The sequence below is a fragment of the Manacus candei genome, unplaced genomic scaffold (genome assembly GCF_025592945.1).
Source record: "Manacus candei isolate 608988 ecotype Guabito, Panama unplaced genomic scaffold, ASM2559294v1 h1tg000034l, whole genome shotgun sequence".
Classification (NCBI taxonomy): Eukaryota; Metazoa; Chordata; class Aves; order Passeriformes; family Pipridae; genus Manacus; species Manacus candei.
In genome coordinates, this window is record NW_026138082.1 from 9,700,510 (window position 1) to 9,723,243 (window position 22,734).

At 40.7% G+C, this 22,734-nt stretch overlaps 2 protein-coding genes across 6 annotated transcripts in view; one reads left to right on the plus strand and one right to left on the minus strand.

Annotated features, from left to right (window-relative positions):
- MCM9 (minichromosome maintenance 9 homologous recombination repair factor) overlaps positions 1-22,734 on the plus strand; it is a 48,641-nt gene that overhangs the window by 16,716 nt on the left and 9,191 nt on the right. For 2 of the 5 annotated variants that reach the window (XR_007905241.1, XR_007905242.1), the window contains exons 8-10: positions 17,789-17,963; positions 19,930-20,132; positions 21,252-21,324. Coding sequence is in view for 3 of the 5 variants with exons in the window: in XM_051792123.1 (XP_051648083.1) it covers positions 17,789-17,963; positions 19,930-20,132; positions 21,121-21,324 (582 nt within the window). In the remaining 2 variants the exon portion in view is untranslated. Of the gene's footprint in view, positions 1-5,056; positions 5,915-17,788; positions 17,964-19,929; positions 20,133-21,120; positions 21,325-22,734 lie in introns of those variants that run through there. The other 3 variants (XM_051792123.1, XM_051792124.1, XM_051792126.1) reach the window with 2 other exon arrangements.
- On the minus strand, positions 3,645-14,612 carry ASF1A (anti-silencing function 1A histone chaperone). Its single transcript, XM_051792306.1, has 4 exons — positions 14,198-14,612; positions 10,574-10,689; positions 5,908-6,084; positions 3,645-4,072 (listed from the first exon to the last, which is right to left on the minus strand). The coding sequence occupies exons 1-4, from the start codon at positions 14,304-14,306 to the stop codon at positions 3,860-3,862; spliced, it is 615 nt and encodes a 204-aa protein (XP_051648266.1). The 5' UTR covers positions 14,307-14,612; the 3' UTR covers positions 3,645-3,859.

Here is a 22,734-nt window from a genome sequence, read left to right on the forward strand (position 1 = left end):
TTCACTGCCTAGACCAAAAATTAAGAAAAAATCCCTCCACCCATCTTCTCCAGCCCAGTTTTCATATCACACACTACAAGACCAGCTCTTAAAAAGAGAACTGTAACTGGAAACAGAAACACAAATAGGAAGGCCTAGCATGAATAGTCCCACACACACTGCCAATGCTGATACACAGTTGTCAGGTTTGCAGCATCTTCCTGGCTGGCACTGAGCAGAGCTCCCCAGCTACCCACCACAGCAACAATTAACCCATCATCTTCAGACCAAACTTCTGTGGCTCTCAAAATATGAGATAATCTGTAAGCTTGCAGACCATCGTGCTATGGATAAGGAGTAGGGTAGTTAAGTATGTGAAGGATCTCCTGCAGCTGTCCAGACAGAAGTCACAAGATTTAGTTAACTTTACTCTTTTTTTGTCTCTGGTAAATGAAGATTTGCCAGGAGTGGATGTGCATAGTACATTTTGGGTTTTTCCTTTTTCTTCCCTGCAGCATTTTCAGATGGCATGGACAGTATTAGTCTAGACTAGTCTGAACTGACTTCCAGAAAACCAGCAGTTGAGGCACTACAAAGAAAATAATGGACTGTCAAATACCAGACTTCTCTTTGTGACTTTGTCACTCACATCTCAAGAACAGATTGTCTGGCAAGGCTATAAACTAAGTTATTGTGTTTATTTTAGCAAAGTTCTGAGTTGCTGTGCTGTTGAAGATTGGTAATAAGGGTTGGCTTTGTAAAAGCCACTGAAATTTTCACCACTATGATGGAGCTGGAGCCTTTTTGCCCCCATCAAACTTAAGTGTCATAGAAATTCAGACTGAAGGTGACACCTGAATAAATCACAGTAAGATGGACAATTTTTTTCAAGCTAGACATAAAAACCCCACTCCTGTTTTTCATCCATAATGTTACCTTGTCTGATCCACTTACTTCTTTGTACATGACTAACCTCTGATAAGCATTATGACAGTCTTCTAATGAAACTAGCTATCTGTCTGAGGTAAAAATACACCAAGATGCATCACCAGTCCTGTCAATAGACTCTGTAGCACTTCCTCGTATCTTGGTGGTCTCTGCGAGTAGAAGTTCGTGGGAAAGCGAATTCATCTTCAACCTTGAAATTCTAGTGCTGTGCTGTCAGCAATGGCTGTGTGTCATATGGACAACCCTGCTGCTTGAAAACTTACAGAGATCATGGATAGGTCTTTACAGATGCCCTACATGCACTCTACCTTTTAATAACACTAAGTTTGTGCTGTGATATTGCCTGAACCTGTGGAATACTGGAACTTGGTTTCTCAAATTCCATGCATCTGGATTATGATTTTTATCAGGAAACATGATACTCATAAGGCAGTGTGTATGGATTGCTAAGATGTGAACAAAGTTGTAGAAGAGCTGAAAGGCATCCAACCTCTCAAAAGGCATAGAAAAGCCATTTATCTTGCAAAGATGATGAGGTAGGGTTGTTCCTCTCCAATTTTCACCAAGCACAGTATTCTTTCTCCTGTAACTGATGGGTCAGCTATATATAGGACATGTTAGTGTGTCGGGTAAGGTGGTGCCAAATTCTACTGCAGCATCTGCCATACAGTTGAGCTTTAAGTTTATTGCACCCAAGTTCATGTGCACAGTTGACTCTTTTGCTCCTTAACAGAACAACAGAGCTTCACTTTCCAATTTCTCTAAATTAATGGGTTTGCTGGGTGAGACTATATATTTTGTAGCTGATTTTGCAATAGCAGCAATAGGTTCTGCTTTCATCACTTTGTGGCATAGGCTTCTAAGAAGCCTTTATGCTACTGATGGATAGATTCTGGTTAAAGCTTGTACTTGATCATGTTTTCATTTGAATATTCAACAGGTGCAAGAGTTTGAAATGCTACTACTGTAGCCTAAGTTCAAGGCAGACTTCACAAGCCCATCAGTGCTTCAGCAGATGACTAAGTTATTTACATGCTTACATTTAAGATAGATCTTTAAAATAGAGTTATAAATAGAACAATAAAGTGCATGAAAAATCTCAAAATGTCACTACAGACCTGAAAGTTGCAATATAATTGAAAACCAAAGACCTTTCTTAAAAGTTCACAGAACTTCAGCCCTCAAGTGAAACAACTGTTAGTTTAGGGAACCAATTCTGTTAAGTCATACCAATATTACAGTGTTAATACTTTTAAATTGCTAGTCATCATTTTAAACAATTACAGAGAGATTTTTAGGAGCACACATTAGAACTATGGTTCCAAATATTAATGGATTTCAGTAATTCATTCAGCTACCCTATGTACTGCTGAGCTTCCATATGCATGTACATTCAGATAACTCCTTTCCAATATAAAAAAATATACATGTTCAAAATGAAGATAATTTCACTAACAATGTGGAAAGACAGAAGCACTAACTGCCTGGCACATCTTCATCCACATTAGAGAATGCAGAAAGAGAAGAGAAAGCATTCTATTTTTATTCAGAGCTCTACTGTCAGTCATCATGAAATCTACCTTTTTTTGAAGGGCCTGGAACCTACAAGGGTTCACAGTTTGGGCTGTTACTTGTAACTAGCAGAATTATATTCCTGTAATCTGGCATGACAGATTAAAATGTAAATGCACATACTGTCAAGAGTATATGTATAAAGCTAATGAGGACTGGAAGAATAACTAAATTGTTAGTGTCATAATGATGTCTTAAGTCTTTGCAGTTTACTGCTTAGTTCTTTGTATCTGTCTTCAAGGATGCCTCAGGTAATAGGGACATCTCAGTGCAAGAGCTTCAGGGCAAGTAATGTATTCTGCCTGCCACAACAGGATTTGAATCTTGATTTATACCAGTGCATAGGGTTGCCTTAAACAGTAGAGAGAAAACAGAAGTTTTCAATTCCAGGTGTTTCAAAAAAAAATGAAAGACAACATCTAAACTCCTTATTACTAGTGAAAAAGACTACAAGAACAAAGCATACCTGAAAATAACCACACCAACCAGCAGTGGTACATAATAATCTTACAGAAGACCATTTTTGGGATACTCACACCATTGCTTTTCACACTTAGAACTTTTTAGTAATTGCTTGCATCCTTCCAACCAATTGCTATTAGGGTGGCTGAAAAAGGGTTCTTTCCTGAGATACCCACTCAAATCCCCACAAAATACTGTCCTGAACAAACCACTGTTTGACTAAAGAGCAGCAGGAGGAGATTTAAAAAAAAAAAAAGTCCTAAAATCCAAAATAGCAGATGGTAAATCTCAAATTGCATGCTTTAAGTAACAAGTATGTGCCTTGAAAAAAAAAAGAATCTTGCACCTAAAATTATACTGTGCTGTCTGCTTTTAGAGCAAAAGGACATTTTTGGTCTTTTTTTTTTTTTTTTTAATCAGAGATACTTTTTTCTTTGCACTTCATCTAATGACAGTTTTGTTCTTAAGCTGCTATTAAAGGGCACTTTATATTTGGCAATCTGGGTATCAGAGACAAGGACATGGCATTATTCCTTCACTCTGCCTGAATGTTTTAACCTTTAAACTTTTTTTTTTTAGCTTTTAATAGTGCTTACAAAGTAAAGGGGGAGGGGGGAGAATACATATACTTTAATCAGGTTTGGTTCAGACCACATAGAATAACACATTAGAAAAAAAGGCAATTACTTAAAAATAGTTGTATTTATATTCCACAATTTGCTCAAATACTGTTTGTTTGTTGGTTTTTTTTGGTTTTTTTTATAAACTTTCTACAGGATGTTTTAAAACAAGTTCTTCACATTGCTCATCAAACTATGTACTTATGGAATTTGAGGGAAATAGTTCTGGTTGTTTTTACAGTTTAACACATATACAGTACCAAAACGATGGTGGTTAGTCACATGCAGTCCATATGAGATTCTAACATAACATTTAGTGAATTTTCTGATGTTGACCATCCCTTTGATGCTGAAGGTAACGCATCTGTGGAAAGCAGAGACTGTAGATTTGGGTTACTGCTCTCTGCATCTTCCAGTTTTTCAGTGTTGTCCTCCCAGTTAATGTGGAATCTTGTGACTCTGGGATTAGATGCCAAAATATTCCTTTGAAGCTGAGAAAGAAGAAAATATATGGATTGTAATATGTACATCTCAAATGGGAGTTCACATGCATATAGATTTTTCTCCTTTTACTCCCCATAGTCTTGCTTGTGTAAAACAATTTGTTTAAAAAGGGAATTTATATAAATGTGAATATATAGCTACTACCTGTGTATCAGAAATGCACTTACAGTACACATTACTTAGTCATTTACTCTAATATCCTGCTCAGCAAAAGAACTGCTTTCTTAGGAGGATATTTTAACTCCTCCATGTGTTCAAGGCTGTGCAAGAGCTCCACAAGTAAAGTGCAAGTGTTTATTATTTTATCCAGCTTTTAGTAAAGGAAATTACTTTTACTCCTTAAAGATTCTGCAAACTACTGTACTCATAAAATTTTGCATCAATTTTCCAGTATTTGCAATAACTATCAATTCCATCAACTCCCCATCTTCATTTAAGAGTACAACCTATCCTTAAGTTACCAAACATTAGACTGATTTCACTAAGTAGATTTATCTACTAAAGTTTTCAAGTAAAAGTAAAAACATTACTTAGATTTGGAAGATACTATCATTGTGGCAGTGGACATGATTAGTTATATATTTTATTCTCATGCTGGACTTCATTTTCTTTTGAAAACACATTGCACTTGTTTATTTATGCAGCAAAAAAAATGCTCATTTTCTCTTTATCTTGAGAGGGTAAAAGATCACAGTTACCTAGAGGATGGCAAGTTATCACCACTGAATACTCGTTATGAAAGTTAAGACTGATAACAGGAAAAGTCTGCTTTGTTGATTTTATTCTCCTAGAAAGTATGCTCTCATTAAGTATTTCCCAATCCCTCATGCAAACTAACAAGATCGCTACTTTTTTAAAACCTAGTAGGGTTTATTACCACCAATTAATTTATTAACCTTCTACTTGTGTGCTTCTATTCTGAGGGGGACTTCTTATACAAACATGCTAGCTTTTGCTGTTCTTTTTCATAGGAGCAAATCTAGCTTTTTATATAAGCAGAGAATGAAGACAAGTAGTTCTAGGCATTTTTAAATTCAAGTGCTTAAAGGAAGCCACCTTTTGGCATTTACAACCAACATGTTATGACTTAAATGAAAGAAAGAAAAAAGAAAGGAAGATATCAAAAGTTCAAGAATCCTCAAAATAAAATGAAATGTAATTTTGAGAACATATTGACTATCTGAGCCCTGAAAATTAAGTTAAGCATAGAAAAACATACTATTTCATTTCACTTTTCATTCTAGTCCTGGGCTAGTTGTTACCATGAAGGATATCTTTTTTTTTAAAAAACTTAATCTGCATACTTCCTTTGTCAAGTTGTCCATTCATTGGATAATCACCCAACCAGGTTACCCATCTTCTCTCATTTTACACCTAACTTGTTCTTCAGGTTTTTTTGTTTGTTTCAGTTTTGCAGAAACTGCAGCTCTGACACTAGAACAGTTGGGTAACAACTCTGGTAAATTAATATCTACTACTTAGTTCCTGGCTGATGGGCCTAGAAAAGCATTATTCTCTTTTTTTGAAGAAAAGAGCCACTTTGTCAATGCTGGTGCAGGTAGAAATAAATCCAACAGTTTATTTCACACAGTCGGCCTGAAAGTGCAGCCAAGTTTTCAAGATGGTGGAAACTGTTGATGGTTTCTCAGCATTATCCAAATTTATGACAACTACATGGTACTTGTAGTTTGTTTCCCCAAGTATTTTCCATTATTTAATGCCTTATTCCATGCACTTTATGAAATCACTTGATGTTTGCTTTTGTTTCTTAAAAACCTCTAAGCATACCTCTGATACATGACTAGAACAAAACATGCCTTACCTTAGAAAAGTCTGGCTTTACTGGTGGATTCTCTCTCAGTTCTGTTTCAGTATATTCATTGTTTACATAGTAGCCAACTCTAATAAATTCTTGACCTCGGTAAGTGCATGTAATTAGCACAACTGTTACACCTACTGCATCTGCATCTGGAATAAGCCCTGGGTTAGGTGCATCAGCCTAAATGTGAAAGGGAAAGATAAATTAAAATAAAATTGATACTACGTGACTTTCTAGCAGGGGAATCTTAAACAGTATGTTTTAGCAGTTGAATAGTGACTATATTTAAAATTGTTCAAGTTAACCAGAAAATATACCTGCTTTCACAACATCAATCCTAGATTTAGGACACTATCCTGTAGAGACAGAATTATGTAGAGTACAGTAATATTGTTGTCTGACATTTCTCATGGGCGATTAGGCAAGTTAGATCCCAAACTGCTTTTAAATAAAAAAAAAAAATAAAAAAAAATCAGCTGAACCATTGTTTGAGCAGGTGTACTAATATCACTCCAATTCTACAGTGCTATGGTTCTTCAGCCCATCTTGGTAATTCATTAGAGCAAGATTATTTTCTTTTACACCCTCAAGATTGATTTGGTCTATATGTGTGTTTTTAACAAGACTGAATCTTTAAAACTACAGAAATGGGCTATGGTGAGGTTTGAGCTGTCCCACAGACTTCTAGGAAAGGAATAAACTACTTTCTCTCGCCTCTTTCCTAATAGCTACATTTGTTAAAATTTATGCAGTTAAATGCATCATCTCTCCAAGACACCTGACATTTTCAGCCAATACGCAAACCTAATTAATAGGCAACTCAAGTGATCTTCCTTAATGTCCCTACTTACTACATCTCTGCAGGTTTTTTTCAATAAAATTTGCCTTGTAAAATGTGGCTCACATCAGTTCCTTAAAATGCTTCCTAACTCGACATTTATTGATTAAATGTGCTGCCTCATTCTGCTGCGGGATTTAAAATAACAACAATCAAGGCATAGTGAAACACTTCATATTTACAATTTTATGTGAAGATCTGAAGTTAATAACAAACACCCAGGTTGCAAGAACAAGTTGGTATTAATAAGGTGTGTTCAAATGGTTTGGGTGTAACAAACCTTGCCTAGGGACAGAGGATGAATGGAATTAATTCCTGATGTCCCTCTCATCCCTACTTTTCTGTAGTATTTATATGCTCCAGCACAGTGAAATTTGGGAGCTACAGCTCATGCAGCATTGGCTTCTACTCTTTGCAACTTCAATTCTAAGCCTTCAAAGCAGTCTTGCTCTTTGTAAGAAGCTGTAGATACTTTGCAGAAGGATTAGATGATCAGACCTCTCAGGCAGAAAGACACCAGAGAGAGGAGAAGAAACCAGGGAACCAAGTAGAACACAACTTCCTCCAGCCCTGAAGTAAATAGAAAATGGCCAAATGGCTTTACAACTTGCATATGGATATGGAAAAGATGTCTGGAAGGAACAGGACAAGCACAGAAGCTTGAGGAAATTAAAAGAACTGCCAATACAGATTAAATCACTATATTAATTCAATAATCTTGTTCTGTGCCCAGAAGCATTTGATTACTTTAAATTCTACAGTAATGGACACTGTTCAGTTTATCTCCCTGTGAAACTCACACCCTAATGTAGGACTTTAGTTTTCCAGGTTCCCACTGTCATTTCCTGTCTTGTAATATCCCATGACACAGTTCTGAAACCAAGGAAATACTCTGTTCTAATCCTTCTTATCTCTCCAGCATTGTTTTGCTGCATGGAAAAGACACTGAAGATTGTTTAAAAGAGTTCTCTCAAATTTTGAACTTCCCACCTTTGATGTCAAAGCTCTTAATTGCTCAGGAACCAAATGATCATACAAAGGTGGAAGAAAAAAAGAGCTTGGTATGATCAAGTGATAAACACGCAGCTGCAGATATTTTGGTATTTGTTATATATATATATATATGTTTGATATTTGGGCAAAGAGAGGCAGTAGATTATTTTTTGCATAAAAATCAGTCTTAATATTCCATTCTTATGCTATAAATTACTTAAGAGTTTTATGAAATCACTCAATGTGTATGTTCTCCTAAGTTATCTTGCTTTTCCACAAAACATAGTTATTACTGCAGAGTAGGTAGCAAAGGTCATATCCCCACTTAAAGACAGTAAATTATTTATGTGCTTGTATTCTCAAAAAACGAAGTTTCTGTGATTTTATTACAAATACCCACATTCATAGAGAGAAGGAACCAGATTTCACTATGCATATCTTGGCATTTAGAAATAAATAGGTCAAGCTGTGGGCCTTTACTATTGAAACATTTTTAAATGGTTAAAAAAAAAAAAAAGAAAAGGGGGGGGCTGCTTGTGTCAGTCTGAAAAGCACAATAATTTTCCATCTTTCTGTATGTAAGGCTGAATTCCCAACCTGATACACAGCTTCTTTTCAACTAAGGTGGTTTTATCATCCTTGGTATTCTGTCTGTGTGGTACTCCATTTTAGTTGCTATTTCAGCCATTTTCCTATCTCGAAAAATCTAAAGTATATTATCTGAAAATTTTATACACCTCTGCAAAGGTCCTTTCCTTATGCAGTCCTTGGTGAACACAATCTCTTTTCTTTATATTACGTGCCTCCTGCAGTTCTGTGCCTTGCCCCATTCTCGCCTTCCCTTGCTTGATCTCTCCATATTCCAGGCTGCTTCAGTTTGGTGAATAAAATGGCTTCAGTCATCAGCAAAGGCTTCTTGCAGCACTTTGGGTTTTGGTGGTCTCCTGTGTACACACTAGCTCAGCCCTACCCTCACTTGCAATCCAGAGCTTTTGAAGCATAATACACTCAGACCAAGGGTACTTCCGTAAGAAATAAAAGGGATACTTTAATATATCACAGAAGGAATCTCTTACAGGACCTGCTAGAATCTAAGCAAGGTGTCTACATATCTCCTCCTAATTTAGCTGTAGTGTCATTTATAACCAGGATACAATTACTGACTCCATTCTACATAAACCACCAGACCAGTAAATTTAGTTTTTGAGACCTTCCTAATCATACAGCCAAAACATGCCTTTTTAGGCACCTGCTTCCTGCTCCTTCCCATCACCATCAACAATGAGTCTTTGTAACTGAGAACATCGTTTAAATTAGAAATGTAAATGCCAGCTGATTCCTCTGCATACACTACCACAAGGTAGCCCCTTTGAGGGCAATTGAGGATCACCTATTTCTGACCAATTAATGCCATAAGCTATAATAACCTGCTAATTGAAGAACTGTTAATAAATGATGCATTTGTTACACATCTACTTTATTTGTAGTGTGGAAAAAATTAGGCCTGGCTCCAAAACCAAACAAAAATGTTTCAAGACTGATTTGCACATATGTGGTTGATAAATGCAACCTCCAGCCTAATCCTATTCCTTTAACCTGTCCTTTACAGAAAAAAAAAAGCCAAACAAACACCAAAAAAAACCCCAAACCATAAAAACCAAACAAAACTTCCCTGGAACTCACAGATGCCTCACAAACGTTGACAGCATTTTAAAACAGCTACAGTAATAGTGAGAAAAGTATTCATTAGCACTTTTGGGTTTTTTAATGCTCATCCTCCAGCATGCATCTGCCATTAAATAGTTAATTGAATTTGCACTATTTGAGAAAGTAGTAGGGTCCTTATACTCAGTTTCTATCTGATTTTTCATCTGATGGATTCTGCTCTCAGTTTACAAGAAAAATTCTTGTATTTCACAGGGAAAAGAGTGTTAGTTTTAATTAAAATTACAGGTTTGATTAAAAAAAATAAAAAACCAACACCACCAAAAAAAAAAAAACAAACCACAAACAATTACCACCACAAAAGAAACTACCCCAAACAAACAAACAAACAAACAAAAGCTTCTGTAAGAATTTGGGCAGGTTCACCTCAGGTTTTTTCCCCTCCCTGACTTAAAATGGAAACCAGAGCAGCCTAGTAAGCCATCTCAGTGCTGCTCTTTCCTTGTTTTCTTTCCCTTCATTAACTTTTGGCTTTAACAGCAGTATATTATAGGACTATCACATTCTCTAGACTTTGTTGGACAGTCTTCATCCACACGTTTTTCCTAAATGCCTACTATCTACCACTGGATTTCTGTCTTTATTTTAGAAATCACTGTATTTTGTTATGATTTAGCATGCTTAGCCAAACATCATGATTGAACATGTGTCCTGCCAAATAGAAGTGAACTTCTTGATTGTTCTGGCTGATTTTTACACTGATCTTCTGAAAGTGTTGGCTACATTAACCTAGTGCTCCTGACTGTCTGAAACTGCCACCAATTGCATTGAGCCTGATGGTGCTGGTGTAAACCAGGTAATTGGCACTGTTGATTACTGAGTGATCTAGAATGTATTTACAAACCAGACTGGCTAAAATTATCAGTAGCTGTGGGAACTGTGCTTATGTCACTATCTCTAATTATTGATACCACCAATGAAAAATGCCAAGAAATATCAGGGGCAAGAAATATCAGCTTATGAACAGACTTAAAAGGCAGGTGTATCACAGCTGAGGAGCTGACAAATATTTTTTTCTAGCTTACCATTATTTTTCAACTGCCTGTTAGTTTGAAACAGTCCTCTCTAAACAAATTAGCACAACCCTTTTAGAAACCATTAAATCAAACTTACCTGAAATACAAACATGTGTCTGCCTGCAGGAACAGGTCCGACTAAAACAGAGTCTAACACCTGATCATACTCTTCACTTTCAGCTGAACCCACATAAATTATTTTCCATTCCAAATCTGTAGCAAAACAAAATAATAATAAAAAACCATTATTTAATCATTACAGTTAAGGGTCTTCAACTGTTGCCTATCTACAGTTTTGAGGCCTAAAACTGCTTCTTTGTAAACAGGCCTAAAATAAGAAGAACCTGTTTTCATGGGGGAGATTTACTGATGCTTGACCCTATCCTCACAAATCTTATCCCACATTGTCCCTCTAGTCAGTTGGTACAACAACAATCCCTCAATTTCATGGTGAGGTTAATTTTCAAATTTTATACAGAGAACACGGCCCATTTACTAATTGGGAGCTTGTTCAGCACCTTCTCAAAGTCTGTCTGAATGGCTGCAGCAGAGGGATGATGCCTAAATACACCTATAACGCACTGCATGCCTTGAATACTGACTCACCTCCCAAAACCCAAATTCCTGCCTTCCACATATACACCTCACACCTTAAATTACACAGATTATGGAAGGTAGTTAATTGAGTAAGAAAACCCACTGTATAAGCACCAGGCACACTAACTGTATGTCCCCATTCCCTCACAAGTCACTTGTGTAACCCATGAAGTATGTAAAATTGTGGTAACATTCAAGATCATATTCTTGAAGACATTGGTGCTTGCATTTTATCTACATCCTGAAATGGAATTATAGGCAGAAAAAAAAATCAATTTTGTTTCTTAAAATAATGCACCAAACCCAAACATTTCTTATAATTCAGTTTTTCCTAATTCACTTTCCCCGACAGGTGTTTGAAAGTTGAAATTGCACATTAGCTCTTCCTGGGCCAGCTTTTCACCTTCCCTTTTTGATTCAAAAACACATGTGTAAATACACATATGGAACTAATCTTAAGATGAGACAGATTTTTTGGGTTTTAAACAAGAGGAAAAAGACATAAACATTACAGAAAACTATGACTAAGACTTTTTTCTTAATGAAACTGTTGCTTCAGATTGTACCTTGAAAATTTACATGGTATATTTCTTTTTATCCCCTTGTGAATAATGCCCGATAGCCTATGCAAAAGCACAAACCTGTACTCTATTACATTTACTTGATTACTACACTGCAAAATCCAAAGGTCCGCATCACCGTTTCTTGATGCAGGAACAGTACTTAACTATAGAAAAAACTTGGCACTTTAACAGAACTCGGCTGCTTTAAGATTGCAACTCTTTCTCCTCATTAGTTAATTTTTCTTGCTTATGTTTATCATCAACGCAGGTTTTGCGGGTTTAACAAACAGGGCTTGGGAAGTGATTTTACTACTCTGTACAGCACAGCAAAATTAGCCAGGTACTGTATCAGAGGTTTTATTTACCTTTTAAGCATGTAGTATTAGCTGTTGACAGTACTGCTGAGTACTCATCCAGGACAATTAAGGAGCTTTCTTGTCTGCATCTGAGGAGGAGTTACTACTTACAAGAATTGAGGACTTTAGGCTAAACTGCTTAAGATTATCACACTACCCTACACCATTATTCTAGGAGAACAGTATTAAGCTCATTCTAAACCAGTAGTATTTAGTACTAAAACTGGACTTTTTAGAAGCTTTAAATTATAAATTTAATAGTGAACCTAATGTTGTTTAAGTATCTTGATACAGAACAACAACTTTAAGAAAGAAAGGTCTGGAGTTTGTGAATTTAATTTTAAGATCAGTGTTGCACAGGACTGGCTGAAGAGAAAACAGCACAGTAAACAGATGTACTAGCAACATAGGAAAGCTAAAGCAATGACTTTTCATCAAGTATACAAAGGCTGTGTTTAATCTTATTTTTAAACGTGCAAGATAGCACTGTTCATCCCGAATTTATCCTGTAGTCTAACTTGCATTTAGATGGAAAAAGGGAGCTGAGAATTTTGCATTGGACTATCTATAATTCTTCTCATCCCGACTGTCCGGGATTAACTTTAACATAAATCCAGAGTGTCAGGAGCACGTCACGTACAGCTGTGCACAACTGGAAGGAAAAGCATAACACCTTACACTGAGCCCCTGTGTCGGGCACTGCCACCCGCCACAGCAGTTGCCACCGAGGGGTCCAGGGCTGTACCTCAGATGAGGCCAGGCTGACTGCAAAGATCCAGCCAGCGACCTGGAGACCGGCATGGAGCACAGCTCCAACTAACGGGTCAGTTAGCTACAGAAGGGCACGGGACCGGCGGCGGAGGCCTAGAGGAAGTCTCCTGGCTCAGGAGAGACTTCCTCTAAGTTCCCGCCACCGCGGTCGCCCTTCCCTCCCTGCCCGCGCTGTCACAGCCCTATGCCGGCACGCAGGAGTACGCGCTGCTGCAGAGGCAGGCGGGGTGAGCGAGCCGAACCGCAGCGACAGCGAGCCTGCCAGCGAGAGCACCCAGGCTTAGCACCCAGCTGCCCCCTTTCTCCTCTCCTCCACCCGCGGGGCTCCCTGGCGAGCAGGCGGCGCTGGGCTCCGCCGAGTGCCAGGCAGGCAGCTGTCCTCTCCCGCTCACAGGCAGCCCCAGCCGAGCGGCCTCTTCTTCCTCCGAGGGTAGCGGCCGCCGCCGGCTCGCCCCGCGGGCGGGCAGGAGCGCCCCGTACTCCCTCCCTCGCCCCGAGCCGTTCGAAACTCCCGCCCGCGGGGCGACGCGCGGCCTCTCGGGGCGCGTCCCGCGGCTGGCCGGGGGGCGGCGCTGCGGAGCGCGGCCGGGGCGAGGGCGGCCCGCGGCCCGCCTGGCCGGGGTGAGAAGGCGGGAGTGCGGCGGGAGCGCGGCGGCGCCCCCGGCTCGGGATGAGGGTCCCCGCGGGGCGGCGGGGCCGGGGCCGCCCCCTCCTCGGGTTGACGGCTGCCAGTAACTTTCGAGTGACTTCCAAAAATAGTGGCAGGCGGGCAGCCCCCTCCTCCCCCACCCTGGTGGGGCTCCCGCAGCCAGCTCTCCGCTCCGAGCCCAGCTTTGCCCCCGGCCCCGCGCACCCACCACGGCTGCCCGCTGCCGCCACCCGGGGCCAACCCGTCCGCCCCTGCCTCCTCCCGCGATTTATTTAATTTTTTTATTATTTTTTTTTTTTAGTATTAAAATGGAGCACGAGGCCAAAGAGGCGCATCCCCGCGGAGCGTTTTCCGCGCTCCGAGTACGGCCAGGGCTGCACGCCAGCATCCCGTGTGCCCGCGGGGATGCGCGGCCGCCGAGCCCGGTTCAACCCTCCTCTCTCCCGCTCGCTCCCCCCACGCACACACAAAGCTGGCAACATGGCTACCTCCACTCTAACAAGTTCCTCGCAACTTGCGGCAGCTCGCCGCCTCGCCGATGGCGGGGAGAGGCGGCGGGCCCAGGGCGGGCGGACGCCGCCAACTTTCCCCGGCGCCGGGCTCGGCGGGAGCGGCACATCCCCTCGCCCGGCCGGCACATCCCCTCGGCTCGGCACGGCGATGCGGCCAAGGAGGAAAGACTGGCAAATTGTAGGCGCAGGCCTGTGCAAAGTTTAAGCCTTAAAAGCCCCGAGCTCAGAGCCCGGGGTTGCAAAATCGTATCGGGGAGAAAAAAATCTACTCACCTTCAGACAGGTCCTCTATGCACTCGAATGTGATTTCGAACTGGAAAGGATTGTAGAAAGGAGAAGGATTATCCAACACCACTACATTGTTCACCTGAACCTTTGCCATATTTTGGAAAAAAACACAAACAATAGGCAGAGCGTGTTAACGCCGCGCACTAAAGTCCTCCGTGCCGGGCTCCCGCACCGCACAAGCCCCCGCACCGCTGCCCGAGCGAGGCTGCAGGGCGGCGACTTCCACAAACTTTTTTTTTTTTCCTCCCCCTTTTATTTACACCGGGAACGCTCCACACTGTTCGCCGCTTTCCCTATTTCACTCAACTACAGCCCATTCTGCCCCTGCTCGCCGCCAGCGCCCGCCCGGATTGGCCGCTCTCCGGGCGAGGGCCCTCCCTCCGCGGGCACGGCGGGCACCGAGCGCGGGCCAGAGCGGCTCCCGCGCGCGCCCGCCCCGCGCCGCCCCCGCCGCAGCGCCCCCGCGCGGCGCGCGCCGGCAACGGCCCGCCGGCAACCGCCACAGCGCCGCGGGGAGGGGGCGGGGCCGGGGCCGGGGAGGGGCGGGGCCGGGGCCGGGGAGGGGCGGGGCCGGGGCCGGGGAGGGGCGGGGCGGGAGCTGATGTCGGGGCTGCCTGGGCAGGAGGGTGTGGAAAAGCAGCAGCAGCAGATCCGTAGCCTTTTTTTTTTTTTTTTCTTTTTTTTAAATTTCCAGGAAAAAGACATAGGGCTTATCAATAGCAATTTTTTTTCTGTATGCATTAAGAAAATTCAAGTTCAGGCAAGGAAACGTCTTACCACATAACTGGTCGGATCTCCACAACTAGTCAGATCGTCACAACTAAGATCAGTTCGGAAGCTGTCACCCTGCAAGAGTTTTATTTACAAAGAAAAAATTTTAAATCCTAAGATGTGAATTTATTTCAACTGCTGGCACGTAGCTCATGGAAGTGTATTTACTGTGTCTACCACGTTTGTTGTTATTAAAGGAATTATAAGGTTCAGGTTCATATACAGAAGATGCGTCCTTTTGCCGGTGTGTTATCTTATATTTAAAGTTGTTAACCATAAAGGTTTATATGAACTGAAGAAGAAATTAATTTCCTTTCAAAATGTTCATCTTCTGCAAGTTGTAAACAATATAAGACCGTACTCACCTTGGAAAATGCCCTAAGCTGAAAATGGAGGTTGGAAGAATAGCAGAGCAAAATATCACAACTAAATTAAAACCACAGGTAGAACATGAACAAAACATAATCTTTTATCAATCTACTTTAGGCAAGAAGTTAAAGAAGCACTGTATCTGAACAAGACAAAAAGCTGCTTGAAATGAGTTAATTTTAAGGTTTTATTTAACTTTACTTATAAAAAGGAAGATTCACAAGTGTTTAAAAGAATTCTAGGTGCATTTTTAATATGCTAAGAGTGTGCAATATGAAGTACTGTATAAACAGTAACTGCAATGTTAGCTGCTTGAGAAGAGTGAAAAACTACTCTCAGTCCAGCACTTGTGATGAAATTGTTCTCAACACCTCTCAGAACAAGCAATTTTACTGTCAAACTACACACAACTAATCTAATCAAACAGGAAGGTGCATGAGGCTTTCAACATCCCTTAATAAGAATGAAAGTAGTGATTCGCTTACAGACCAAACCTTTTTGCCTGTGGAGCTCCCCCACGTGCCATGAGGCCCTTGTGGGTTGGGGTGGTTTCAGCTCTTTCTTTTTGTTATGTTTTTGTTTTTGTTTTTTCCTTTTTCTGTGCTGGTTTTGTTGGGGCTGGGTATTGATGGGAGCCCAAGTGCCAGTGTCACCCCCGTCTTGGGGCTGCACAGGGCTAGTAGGCTCATGAGTCTGACCCCACAGAGCAGCTGCATTGCCCTGACCAGCACCCATGGCATCAACCTCTTGGCTGACGTGGCGTGCCGGGAGGCAGTGTGGCAGCACTGGGCTGGCTGGGGAGCCCCCTGAGTAAAGGGGGGTTTGCTTGTGGGGTGCTGGGTGCCCCGGGTGGGACGGGCTGTCCGCATGGCTGTTCTGCTGTGAGCCTGTGTCACTGCTGCTGGAGAGGCCACCCACAGAGGGGCTGTGTAGGGAATGGAGCATGCCTGCTACACAGCTGTGCTGTCAGGAGACCATCCCCTTCCTCTTTTGTCAAGAAGGGCTTGGGTGACGTAATAAACTGTGAGACAATGCACCTTCCCTGTGCAGCGAGATTGCCACGTTGTGCAGCAGAGGAGGCCATCTTGTGTGGCAGCAGGAGCCCTGTGAGGGAGGCCATCTCATGGCTGCCATGCACAGAGCACAGGGAGAAGCGCAGTGACACAGCTCTGCAGCATCAGCGACATCCCTCACACCGCTGTGGGGAGAGAGCGGAGAGTGCCCAGGGCTCGGGGGGGTGTGAGTTGTGTACCCCTACCACAGGTGAAGATTCTGCATGGAAATAAATGTACAACCAGGCTCTAGTACTTCCTGATGTGGTTATTTTTTGGTTTATAATTTTACTGTATGATTGACTGCCCGGGTTATTTGGTGCAAAGTCCCAAAAACTGAGAAAGATTGGACACAGTGAAGGAGATTCCTTACAACAAGCTGAAGTACTTATTAGTTTCAGGAAACATATATATTTCCAGTAACCTTTTGCTGGCCACTTGAGAACAAATGGGTACTGTGATGGGCTGTGCAGCAACGAGAAGGTTTCTGCAGCCTCTCTTCCCTGAACCAGATGGCGGGGAGCGGGATTCTTGTACAGGCTTTGTCATAGAATTCCAGGAGATTTTAGGCTGGTTGCAGCTTGTCAACTACTAGGATATTTTGAGCAGAACACTGGAGTGAAAAATGAGGGCTAAAGATAGAGAAGAAGCTGGGAAATAGGGAATAGAAGGATTGAAAGGAGCTGCACGTACTTGCTAATGTGTGGCTGTTTCCACAGTTGTGCAGGCTTTTTGACTTGCCATCCATACGATGTTGTATCGTGTGTAGATTTACTGGGTAACTTTTTTTTATTTTTCTTCCGCCATTTCATCCTTGGGCATCTTTAGATTTTCACTTTTACTTAATGCTTAGAGGAAACCAAAATCTCATAAAGAAATGTAACTACCTTAGTTTAAGGGAAGAATTTGACTCTGCCTCCTGGGGCAAGGTGTTATGTGAGACTGAAATATATTTCTTTTTCCAAACTTTGCAGCTCCAAAATTTTGTCTGTTTTAGTATTTGAGGAGGAAGAGGATCTGAATGGGTCCATTGCATAATTTTGCAATCTTCGCATTTGCCCTAATTTTCAGTATGATCTGGCAGACCTAGTCTTCATATCCTAATCTCTTTCGTTCATTTAACAAAGTCCTAAAACAAGTCACAATCAAACATGGCAAGTTTAACAGAATCTGCTCCACAGCTCCAGGCTAACCTGCCGCAACACTAGTGGGATTGATTACCGGTAGCTCTAAAGTGAGTTTCGTGGTAGAGGTATGTGGTGGAGCTACCCTGCTGCTCTGCCTTCTGTCCATGGCACAAGCCAGTACGCTGGGTCCCTTTCTTTCACTCAAGTGCATTCCTGCATTTTAAGGAAAAGACTGACTAAAGTAATTGATTCTTCAGGCTTGACAGTGACTGCTGTGAAGGACTTCGGGGAGTGGAATTTGGAAGCTGGAGCACTGGTGCTTGCAGATGGAGGCCTTTGTTGCATTGATGAGTTCAACAGTATCAAAGAACATGACAGAACCAGCATCCATGAGGCAATGGAGCAACAAACCATCAGTGTTGCAAAGGCAGGGTAAGTGGCATGTTAACATATGCAATAAAACAATATAGGATGTTTGTCTTATACTTACAAGGTTTGTCATGCTAATTAAATATATCTATTTTCTTTGTTGTACTTAAGAGTTTAGTTCTCAGCAGTATTCTTAAACTAGATGAGTCAGCATTTCCAAGGACAGTGCGCTGGACCAGAGGTTGCAAGTGATCAGAATAAATACATACCCTCTTCACGTTGAGTTTTCAATCTACCACTTTAGGCCAGGTGCTTTCCTAAGAAGACTTGGTGTTCTTTTCCTTGTCCTTTGCTGCAAGTGGTTGTACTAATCATATGTGAAATGAGGAACTTAGTAACTTTTTTTTGTTGCAACTCAGAAAGCGGGACTTCATTTCACCAACATCACAGAATCATAGAATCAATTAGGTTGGAAAAGACCTCTAAGATCATCGAGTCCAACCTTTGACTGATCACCACAGTATCAACTAGATCATAGCACTGAGTGCCATGTCCAGTCATTGCTTGAAAACTTCCGGGGGTGGTGGCTCCACCACCTCCCTGGGTGGCCCATTCCAATGCTTGATCACCCTTTCAGTGAAGAAATTTTTCCTCATGTCCAACCTGAACCTTCCCTGGCACAGTTTGAGATTATGTCCTCTTGCCCTGTCAAGCCCAGTAATACTGCATGGCAACAAAAACAGATAAAGAGACTTCCAGGCTGCTGAATTTTATGTGTTGGGCGTGACGTAAACTCCTGCTTACTTTTAGTTCGTCCCTCTCTTTTTCCAAAGTACTGTATGTTCAAATCTGCTATTCCTCCACACACACTCCTGCCCACCACTTGGATCTTTGAGTTCATATCTCATTCTCTCAGTCATATGCAGCTCTTGTCCAGGCCCAAATAATTTTCTGGCTGGTATTGCTGCAATTCCTGCTACTCAAAAGGAATCACCCTTTTCATATTCCTTCATATTGCGTTCAGCTCAGCTCTTGCTCCTATCACATCTTGGCTTCTCTAACTGATCATGTCCTTTTCTTATTCTGAGTGTTTCCACTCTCTTTGGCAGACAGCAGTCAAGTGATGTCAGTCTCACCTGGGTGATTACTAGCCTTTGCTAATAATGCAACTGGGCACAAATATTTGGAATCAACCTGATCCTGTCTCCTTAGTAAGACAGTGACATATTTTAGCTAGGTTCCTTGTTGTGGTGAGTTGTGTTTCGTAGACCCCAAACACTGTTTACTAACTTGCATATGTAGCCTCAGTTGCTAACTTCTAAGGACTACATATAATGAGGGTTTTTTGAGTAGTAACTTAGCACAGATAGATTAAGCACCTTGTTAATTTAGGTCTTAGTGCATGGGAGATAAGTGTTTTTTCCTGTTGGGTGTGAGCCAGTGGAAGCTCTGTGATCCTTCTTCTCAGTTACAGAAGAACTTTGGACATGAGGCTGCAGTTACTCAGGAGATGACTAGAAATAGCTCAGAGACAAACCAAAGTTAGAATGCTCCTGCTGCTGCCTTAACCAAAAAGAGTGCATTTGGACTACTAGAATAAAAAATAATCTTACTTCACATCTACAAGCACATGCTAGGGCATCATGGTTAAAAGAGGAAAATGGCTACCATCATTGTTTGCTTGGGTTCATATTAATGTTTACACGTAGGAATAAAACATATGTGTATGTTACATTTTATTTTATTATCTGAAAAGTAATGTTTTCACTATTTAAGGACCTAGCTGTATATAGAGATTACTTGCAGCAATATTAGTCAGTTACTTTTCGTAGCCTGATCACTGTCTATCTAGTTGTTACTCTCCTACTGAGATAAGCTGTACATATAATAAAAATTAATACAATAATTGTGTACATTGTTTAGCTCTTATGCTCTTTATGGTGTAAAAACATTAAAATTTTTAAACATTTTGAAATCATTTTCCCTACCAATTTAATTCAACCATAATGTTCACCATTCTTTTCTCTAGCTTGGTGTGCAAGCTTAATACAAGGACAACTATCCTGGCAGCAACAAACCCAAAAGGCCATTATGACCCTAGTGAGTCTGTCTCTGTCAACATAGCTCTTGGCAGTCCTCTGTTGAGCAGATTTGACCTGGTCTTAGTATTGCTGGATACAAAGAATGAGGAATGGGACCGCATCATTTCATCCTTCATCTTGCAAAATAAAGGTAAGAGTAGTCTTTTTGAATTGTAAGGTGTTTTTTGGTTGGTTGGTTCTGGTTTTGTTTTTTCTTGGTTTCTTTTATTTCCCTGCCTTTTGGTTTGTTATTCTTGAGTCTTTCATACTAATCAGTGAATACATTTTTGTTGTGGTGATTTTCTGCTGTATGGTTGTTTTTCAAGTAGGACTAAGATAGAAATTAATTAGGAGGGGTGAGCTGAGAACACTATGATTTACCCTGTGATCATCAAGAGATTTCAGCCCAGGCTGCTCAGTAAGTGGATGGTTTCCATCCTGCACCTTTACATTGTGTGATCTGCAGACTCTAAACTCCATGCAATTGTACTTGTGTTAATGGGAAACCTAATTCAGACAGAACAGATTGGAGCTGCATGTGCTGCAGGGCTCAAAGAATGAACAATGGTGTTCCCAATGTGGAACTTTGTGCTCTAGACTTGGGGAAGGCAATATGATTTAATTTTAACCAGTGCCTTCCTCATCCACTTTAGGAACATGAATTTGATCCCCATTCCATAAGAAGTGATTAGAGGAAACTTCTTCAGCTAGCTTCCTTCTCTTTCTTAAGTATTTCCCTACAAAAAGTGTTCAGAATATGGCAGGTAGCTTGTGGTTCCTAGAAGGTAGGTAAAACAGACAGAGGAGGTACATACAGTCATGTAGGATTTTTCATTTTAAGGAATTCCAAAGCACTTGGTACTGCCTATACCATCTGGTGGGCAGTGAGGCTGACTGAGCAGTTCTGCTGAAATGACTGGAGGCTTTACTGTGGATTTTGATAGGAGAGGGATTGGATGGTGTAAAATTCTGCACTGGAATTTGACCAAGTTCTTGAGGACTAGTGTACAGACCAGCCAGTGTGCCCCAAAAGTACAGTAATGTGTCTTTTATAGTCACCTGTCTATTTAACAGAAATTCTTAGGAAGAAACTTGATGTCTGTTGTTAAAGAATTACTGATAAGGCAGTTCTAATGCAGGTTACCCAAGCAAATCAGAAAAGCTCTGGAGCATGGAAAAGATGAAAACCTACTTCTGCCTTATAAAAAGCATACAGCCGAAATTGTCTGATGAGAGTAACCTGATCCTTGTGCGCTACTATCAAATGCAGCGTCAGAGCGACTGCAGGAACGCTGCCCGGACCACCATCCGCTTATTGGAGAGTTTGATCCGCCTTGCAGAGGGTAAGGCCCCGGCATTTTTATTTTTGGGCTAACAATTAACCTTTATGAAATGAATAGGGGTATAATTATAGCCAGTAAGCAGAATAGTAGCTTTTCTATAGAGGTGATTATTGCATTGTTTTATCTTTCTAATCTGAGAGACTGTGAGTTGAAGATTTTGAATGTGGGAAAAGGTGTTACGTTTAGATTATCAAAAGCACTTTTAGTTTTGACATTCTCACACACGTAATCAACAGCTAAACCACTGGAAGAAATAATACTTGAGAGAAAAATCTCAGAAATTATGTGCCTATATGAAAAGCAGTCTCAGGATTTACTTGGCTTCATTTGAGTCAAATATTTATTTCTATCCCAAAATTAATATAAACATAAACATAACATGTTTTTTGTTTCTGTAAGTATCAGTAATCAAGTCTGTATCTTGCAATACAACTTCAGCATTTCCAACTCTGAGTTCAAATCATATTTCATTTATAAGAACAAAAACAAAGGAAGCAGTAGGTTTTTGTCTTAACATGACTTTATTTTATAAAATGACATATCAAATATTTTCAAGATGAATTTAAAATTATGTACTGTATTTTGTTTAACAATCATAAATGGCAATGTAGTGCTTCCTGTGTCAGATGTTTATATCTTGTTCTCCATTTTGGGGGAAAGACATTCTCCATTTAAGTGAAAGACATTCCTAACTTCTGGGATTCACATGTAATTTTCACATTCAGTGTTTCTTCCATTCTTATTAGTTCATGTGATTGGAGCTTTTAGTAATATTTTGTTCTTTTAAACTATTATGTAGATAGTATTAATTAGTCTGCTTTTCTCCTGATGACTAAGACTTGAGTGTGTTTCCATGGCCAATCAGGAGAAAGGCTTCACGTGGTAAATTATTTGCATTATATCTGTTTACGAAAATTCATTTTTGTTTTGCTAACTTAAGAAAGGGAAGGAAGAAAAAATTAAGCTACTGTAGAAGAAAGCATTTTAAATGATGCTAAATTTGTAATACAGACCAGTGTAGAGGAAATCATATTTTTTCTGACCTGTGATGAAAACTAGATTTTATTTTTTCACTTTATGGTGATGACATGTACCTATATAGAGATGTTTCATATCACACTCTTTGTTGTGTTATCTGAACTTTACATTTTTTAATTGCAGAATTTTGAGCATGTTTATTCGAACTGTCAGTGTAACTGTAATTTGAAAGTCACACCACATTGTTTACTAGAAAAACTAAGGCTTCCAATTTCCGTTGAAATTGACCCTAAAATCAAAAATTATCATATTTATGTGTAAGTTATGCCCGTGTCCAAGTGTTTGAAGAGCTGAAGAAATTTGAAGAAATATCTTGTTCCTTCTAGTACAAAAAATTGGTTTTGACTTTGGTAACACTTTTTGATATTTTTG

Coding starts and splice junctions, on each gene's coding strand:
- ASF1A (XM_051792306.1), bottom strand. CDS start 14,306: ATGGCAAAGGTTCAGGTGAACAATGTAGTGGTGTTGGATAATCCTTCT. Junction 6,085..10,573: donor GACACATGTTTGTATTTCAG/GTAAGTTTGATT, acceptor TTTCACATTTAG/GCTGATGCACCTAACCCAGG. Junction 4,073..5,907: donor TAAAGCCAGACTTTTCTAAG/GTAAGGCATGTT, acceptor CTTCTTTCTCAG/CTTCAAAGGAATATTTTGGC.